At 35.6% G+C, this 7,841-nt stretch overlaps 1 protein-coding gene across 1 annotated transcript; it reads left to right on the forward strand.

The window, feature by feature from the left end:
- The first annotated feature begins 252 nt into the window (after window positions 1–252).
- Window positions 253–7,461, forward strand: sdsl (serine dehydratase-like). The gene is made up of 9 exons (XM_030127712.1): window positions 253–392; window positions 1,239–1,441; window positions 1,548–1,584; window positions 2,358–2,497; window positions 2,585–2,673; window positions 2,774–3,007; window positions 3,143–3,273; window positions 3,510–3,596; window positions 6,886–7,461. The coding sequence occupies exons 2-9, from the start codon at window positions 1,295–1,297 to the stop codon at window positions 6,987–6,989; spliced, it is 969 nt and encodes a 322-aa protein (XP_029983572.1). The 5' UTR covers window positions 253–392; window positions 1,239–1,294; the 3' UTR covers window positions 6,990–7,461.
- The last annotated feature ends 380 nt before the right edge of the window (window positions 7,462–7,841 follow it).

Genomic DNA, 7,841 nt, shown 5'->3' on the forward strand with positions numbered 1-7,841 from the left:
GTAATTCTGAATGTAAAATGATACAGAAAAACTAAAATAAATAGTATTTAACATGTTAAGAACTGCATAAATTAATCCTGCCAAAGTAGTACTCCTGCTAGTATCTACTACTGTATGTGTCTTATTTACCATTCCGTATATCATGTTTCAGCATTTGGTTTCATTTGGAAATCCACAAGGAAAAAAAAATAAAAATAAAAATAAATCCGTTTTAAGTCGTTTATTTTGAAACGTCCAACCGGAAGTGTATGTTTATGTATTTCCTGTATGTTGAGCTACATGCTAACCTGTAGCATAATGTAGCATGATTCATAAACATGGTAGTGCGTTAATAGTACTATTTTATTTTATAGATGCTCAAACATCTGCTTTACTGGACATTTTTTCCGAGCGTAAGTCAGCATTTAACACGGTTTACTACATATTTACCTTCAGGTATGTAATTAGTTAGGTCATAAAATTATTTTGCACTGTCAGGTTCACAAATCTATTGCACATTACACCTTATAGTTGTTTGAATGCAATATTTTCAATTTATATGAAGACCAAGACGGGTAAAAAAAAGGGAGGTTTTAGATGTTTTGTTTAAGTATTTGCAGCCAGTCACCACATGTTATTGTCCACTTGCTACAAATATCTTTCAAAACAATAATTTTGTTTTGTCTGAAGATATGATAAAAACCACTGTCCCTAAATGCACCATGAGTCATGTTGATTTTATTTCGGTCCTCCTGTCAAAACGATAAGGATATGCCACTAAAATGGTTCTGTGGTGCTGCATTTAATTTACTGTTTGACTTTTTACTCAAGAATTTTTGTCACCCTGCTATTTTACAGCCATTTTAAGATTAATGTCACTACAATTTAATATTTTAGATGGTGCGGTAAGTCCATGACAATAACAACAACCCAACTCAGATTCTTTCTTTCTTTCTTTCTTTCTTTCTTTCTTTCTTTCTTTCTTTCTTTCTTTGACTTACTACATAAAACCATTACTCATACAAAGAATGCCCTCAATTTCCAACATGAGTAATACAAGTCAATTATCAGTCTTGCATTTTCAACCACCAAATTCATCACTAAATAAATTAAATTGTGTATATTTGTTTGTGTTATGTGCTCTCAATGCAATGTTATTTTTTTGTCTGATAGTTTATCTAGGTAATCTGATATTAATTCACTGATTTTCCCTTATTTTTTAATCTTATTAACTGTTTATTTTTCATGCATCTGTGTAGCACTTTGGTCAACATTTGCTGTTTTTACTTTATAAACACACTGACTTGCATTGACCATGGCTGAGTATTTTCACGTGAACACACCACTGCTGGAGAGCATGAGCATGTCCAAACTAGTGGGAACCACAGTTTATCTGAAGATGGAAAATTCACAGCCTACTGGTTCCTTTAAGATCCGTGGTATTGGACACCTCTGCCAGAAGGTACACCTTAAATGCTTTGTAATAATCTTTTCCTATCATACTAAGCTGATGTTTCATTTTTACTGGAAGGTCGGGACTAATCAAGGATGTTTTGTTTCATTTACAGCTTGCTAAAGAGTCTACAGGAGTTGTCTGCTCATCAGGTAATTTCTCTGCTGATTTGCACATTATTATACAGTAGCAGTAACTGACTTTGTTTGCTAATTTTGTTTAATATACAGTGCCTGTCAGAAGTTTGGATATGTCTAGTCTTTTGTTGTGTTTTAGGGACTTGCATGTTCATATTTACACTGTTTCCCATAAAGTTGGAATCATTTTGTTTTCAGACACATTACTCTTTTTTATTCGTATTTATACACATCGGTTATCACCTTGGAGTACAATGATTACATACTGAGTCCCAGTTACACTTTATCTATCAAGAATAAATCACATTGTCACAATCAATGAATCAAAAGAGGTGAAAATATTTTATTCCAACATTTGCTTCTTTCTTGCTATTTTGAGAACTAAAACAATACGCAAAATGCGTAAATGCCTTATATGCCTCTATCAAAGCTGAACCATCAAACTGTTTTTCATGCACTCAGGCTTGTCTACAGAGTACTAAACCTTGTGCATGTATGTGATGAGTAAGCATCTTCTGCAAACCTGCTGTAAACAGCAGAATGTGAGACAATTACATGTATTTCATCTAAAACCTCCTGTTTTCTGAGGTGATGATTTGATGAATAATACACTTTTTGTGCTAAGATCTTTACATTTATGTATTTGTTTGGTCACAATAAATCTCTGTTGTTCAATTACCCATTTTATTCCATATAAGCAGTAAGTACAAGCACATGTCTCTTAGTAATGACTAGGTGTCTCCAAATATTTGACTGGCACTGTAGTAACATAATTTTGGGTTTTTCAGGTGGAAACGCAGGGATGGCTGCAGCCTATGCAGCCAGAAAAATGGGAATACCAGCCACAATCATAATTCCCTCTTCCACTCCTCCATTGGTGGTAAAGAGACTTAAGGATCAGGGTGCTACTGTTAAGTGCATAGGCAAGGTACAGTGTTATAAATTTAGTCATCAGAATAAAAACCAGTGTAGGTTTAAATGAGAACATGAATTCATATGGTCTTCTTCGTCCTAGGTTTGGGATGATGCTAATGCCGAGGCTCTCAGACTTGCAGAAACTGAAGGTTTAACTTATGTTCCTCCATTCGATCACCCCCTGCTATGGTTGTGGCTTTTTTACACTTAATACACTTTTACATAAATGACATTCAGCAAGACTTGGCTACTTACGCTCCAACTCCTCCTGCCTGTTTCACTCCCTCAGGCAGGGCCATGCCAGTTTAATAGCAGAGGTTGCAGCGTCGTTGGGTTCTGGTGTGAAACCCGGAGCCGTGTTGGTGGCTGTGGGTGGGGGAGGCCTCCTTTGTGGGGTCATCCAGGGCTTGAAGGACGTGGGTTGGACAGACGTGCCAGTTGTGGCTATGGAAACAGTAGGGGCGGACTGTTTCAATGCTGCCGTCAAGGCGGGAAAGTTGGTCACCTTAGATGACATCACTAGGTGAGGGTACAAAAAAATGTGGTTCTACTTTCCTGAGGCTCGCTCCTGTATGGAAGTTTCTCTCTGCAAACATGTTGTGTTTGGAGTTCAGCCAAAGTGACGTTACCCTGCTCTCACCCCTCTGTCTGTCCACAGTGAAGCTAAATGTCTTGGAGCAAAGACTGTGTGCAAGAAGGCTTTTGAATACAGCCAGTGCAGTGAGGTCACCATCATTTCTGAATTGGTCACTGATCAGCAAGCCCTGAGTGCCATTGAGGCATTCCTTGGTAAGTGTGTGTGTGTGTGTATGTGTGTGTGTGTCATTTAAAATCACTTTAGTTTCGCTTGTGAACTGTGATAAACTTAATATTCATTTGAAACTTTGAGAATCTAACAGAATAGATGAATAAACCTCTCTGTGTTTTCACATGAATTTGGAACATCAGGCTGTGTAATGAACTTGGCCTCATGTGGGCTTTTCCTTTGTTTCACTCATTAAAACTCAGTGCATGTTGTGTTGTAGATGAGGAGCGTGTGTTGGTGGAGATGGCATGTGGAGCAGCATTAGCAGCTGTCTACAGTGGACTTATACAAAGACTACAGGGGGAAGGTGAGCTCATTATCCTCAACTTACTTTATTTATCAGAGAAAAGTATAAGCTGTTAAATTATTTATGTAATAAAAGATCTACACTTGTTTGTCAGTACAGCTTTTAAAGACATCTGAACAGAACAAACAGCCGTACACCGCTTATCATCACTAAAGTTCATAACAAGGGTTCAACAGTATGGAAAAAATAATCTAATGCAAATACTTAGATATATTTGAGTCAAGCCAAAGTATTCTTGATTTAATTGTCATTTAACAAAAACTTTATTTCACATATATTAAAGAATTGCAAAAAATGCTGGATATTGCATAAGTCATTTTTACAGATCACACCTTGCAAACATGTTTATGTGTTTTCCTGTACAGTACCTGCAAACACCTAGACATTTTTTCTGATTGTTTATATGCTTTAAACTATGTAATTTAATAGTATGAAGATATATTTTGACCCATGAAAATTTACAGATCTTGATTTAAAAACACCTTAGGCAATAACAGTAAGTTTGGATGAAATTGTGTAGCTATGCATTTCTATTTACAAGTTTGTGTTCACAACACTTTTGATGATTACTCATTATATACATGTAGGTTAGATATTCTATAGACCATGATTGAGTGCATTGATGCATGAAAAACATCAAAAACAGTTTGAAGTGCATTGAAGTGGTGATTTATATAAGGTGTACCTCATCTTCACCCATGGGATAGACTCCGGCATCCTTGTGACCCTTTTAAGATTATATGATTCGGAAAATGAATGAATGGCACAATGCTTTGACTGTTCAGCATCAACACAGGTAAATATATAAGGCATGAAAGAACCATATCTCTACTGAAAAACACCAGTCTGTAGTAGTCTAGAGAAGTGACAACCATTCTTTAGGAGCTATTGTAAAAAATTTAACCCATAAAGACCCAAACCTCCACTGGTAACGAAAAGCCTCTACTGATGTAACTGTTTAATGCCTACTGATTCACTATTCCTATCAATACATGTAAATAATTGGTGTACAGTTTGTCATCTTTTCATGGTCATCAGATATGACTCATTTGGACATTCAGGAGCTCCGTGGTGAACATGGAAACGCCATCATCTTCTACAACATAGATTCACCAGTAAAACCCATGGAGTTGGATCAATGACACTGGATGGAGACACTTTGTTTATGTTCAGTTAATGAGAGATTTGCTGAAAAAGTCATTTTTTCTTCAGTTTTCTCTGTTTTGATATAATAACTTTTAAATTTACTCTGAGTTTTCTAAATGAAATATAGGAAATTATATATAGGAATAGGGATGTAACGATATGAAAATTTCATATCACGGTTATTGTGACTAAAATTATCATGGTTATCAGTATTATCACGGTATTGTTGAAATGTGCTCAAAATGTTCAAAAAGTACTAATACACACACTGAAATAATTTAACCACGCTGTATTTTGAAAAAAACCCCAAAACAAACAAAACTAATAAAATAATAGGCACAATGTACTTTCTTTTGGCAGAAACATTCAAATATTAACATGTAAACATCAAATATACAAATGTACGCTAAAGATGGCACCTTATGGCCGTTGTTTGACCATTTTCCATATCAAGTTTTAGTTGTTTTAGTTTCTTTTTCATAGATATATGAATAGATAGATAGTCTCTCGCTTTCTGTGTGCACTTCTTGGACTGGGTCTCTCTCTCTCTCTTTCTCTCTCTCTCTCTCTCTCTCTCTCTCTCTCTCTCTCTCTCTCTCTCTCTCTCTTTCTTCCTCTTTGTCTTTCAAAGTGCGGTAATCAAACATGGTTATCATGATAATTAGAATTTAATGGTAATACTAACCATCTGGAATTTTACCACGGTTTATCGTTATACCAGTAATCGTTACATCCCTATATAGGAATATACATAATTTATGGTGAAAAAAGCAAAAGATAATGGATAATATTACAATAAACTGTTATAAATTGGTTAGGAAAGGTTAGATAGAGCAAAAAATTCAATTGGGAAATGCCACAAAAGTAGGACTGGGTCTTTATGTGTTAATATTTCACTGAACATAGTTTACCTGTGTGTAAAGAGGAAAAGCATAATTGAGTCTAACAAGGACAGAAAAAGGAGTAGAAGACCAAAATATACCACTGATCAAGAGGACAAGTACCTGAGGTTGTCCAGTCAACAGACAGCCTCCAGCAGAGCTCGGTGTTAACATGCACTAAGAGGCTCAGAGATGCAAGGATGAAGGGCAGAATATCCTGACAGACACCACTGCAGTTAAAGCAAAGCATCTTTCAACAGAGATTTGGTTCTTCCTTGGAACTTAAAGGGGTCATGTTTTGCTAAACCCACTTTTATTAGTCTTTGGTACCTTTATTTGTGTATTTGGACCCTAATAGTTCAAAAAGTTTGAATTTGAACCTTCCAGGTGCTGCAAAGCTATCTTTATATTCAGTTTGGCAAAAATCGAGTGGATTTCTACAACCTGTTTTAATTCCTCCTTAATTTGTTTAAGTTTTATAACTAGTTACGTCACGACATTTGCACGTGTAATGTCAAGACTTCCGATGAACATTTCTCTGAGTATGCCATAATTGTTTGTCAGCAGCAGCGGTTGTAGTAAAACCTGAAAATATGTCCAAACTTTGAGCCGATTACTTAAAATGTTCAGTTGTTGGTTGAACGGGACAGAGCAGCACAGCCAACAACCTGGAGGGGGTGGGGCATGAAGTGGTTAATTTGCATTTAAAGGACCAGAACTCAAAACCACCTTTCTGGTGTCATTACTCAGAAATAGGGTTGAAGATGGACCTGTGGAGTTGAATTAATGAAGAATTCAGACCCAAGCATAGCATTTACAGTTTATGTAGACCACAGGGAAATGTTTTAAATTGCATAATTCCATTTAAAAAAAAAAGCAAAATTTCACTCAAATGTCTTACATGATGACTTGTATCAAAGCTGAATCATCAGACTGTTTTCCATTATTTAGTTGATGCACTCTATCATGGTCTGTAGGGTGTTAAACTTACATGTGTATAATGAGTTAGAATGGTCCCCAGACCTGTTGACATTTCAACCTAAAACTACGATGATTGCTTTAAAAATTAAGCTTTTTGTACCAATATCTGTATATTTATATGAAAGAACAAGACTAATTGTTGACAGGCCCAGTGATGCATTCATGTGTGCATCTAAAGAGTCAGAAGAGTTTCAAAGTAGAATCAAAGTAGAATTTTGATGTTACTTTATTTAATTCACACCAGGTAATGCTTTGAATCTTGTTTATCTTTTTTTGTATAGGTCGTCTGCCAACTCTTCTGGGCCCCCTGTTGGTCATTGTTTGTGGCGGTAGTAGTATTGACATGGAGCAGCTGTCCAATCTCAAACACAAACTACATAACTAATGGACGCAAATGTTATGAGTGAATAAAGCATTAATTCAGTGAATGGTGAATGAACTAAAGAACATGTGGCTGGAATAAAAATTAAAATGAACAGATAAATACAGTTCCACATACTGTAGTTAATTGTTTTCTTTGAAAATAGCTTGTAAATAACATAAAAATGCACACAAATGCACTTAAACATCTCATAAAACCCAAATAAATCAAGATATATCTGTCAATTCAGCTTTATTTGTCAGCTCAACTGTGAATGTTCACTTCCCTGGATTCCCCACAGGGTGGTGTCATGGTTCACTTTTTAGAAGTACACTGAACATTGACAGATACGGAAAATATAATGAAAATGAGCTTTTCTTGCTTTGAACACATGCTTACTGATATGATTCAATGAAAAGTTAAACTGACCTTAATGCTGCATCCAACAAAATACTAATAACACAAATATTATAGAAATAAAATATCAGAAAACATGTCAAGTCTTAAGTTGTGTTTTTACTTCTCGTGGTGGAGGTTGACTTCAGCGTACTACACCATGTTATTTGTGAATATGAGTTTTTAATCAGTGTTTTTGAGGCTTCTTCTACAGTGTTTGGTTATATTTGTAAAAAACTAGAACACCTTATGTTTTTAATGAAAACAATCCATATCCAGTTCTAGGTTTTCACCCACACATTAACTTTCATAGTCCGGTGAATTTGTGTTGTGTAGGAAGCTATTACTATGGAAACTGCTCCTCACTGTTCTTTCTGTGACAGTAATGTCGTTGTTAATAATCTTTGCCTTTTTAACTCAGACAGCTGCATGGAATTATGAGCACCAGGAGCGAATGTTCTTTATATATGACATTATAAT

This window comes from Sphaeramia orbicularis, chromosome 22 (assembly GCF_902148855.1).
Source record: "Sphaeramia orbicularis chromosome 22, fSphaOr1.1, whole genome shotgun sequence".
In the NCBI taxonomy this organism is placed as follows: domain Eukaryota; kingdom Metazoa; phylum Chordata; class Actinopteri; order Kurtiformes; family Apogonidae; genus Sphaeramia; species Sphaeramia orbicularis.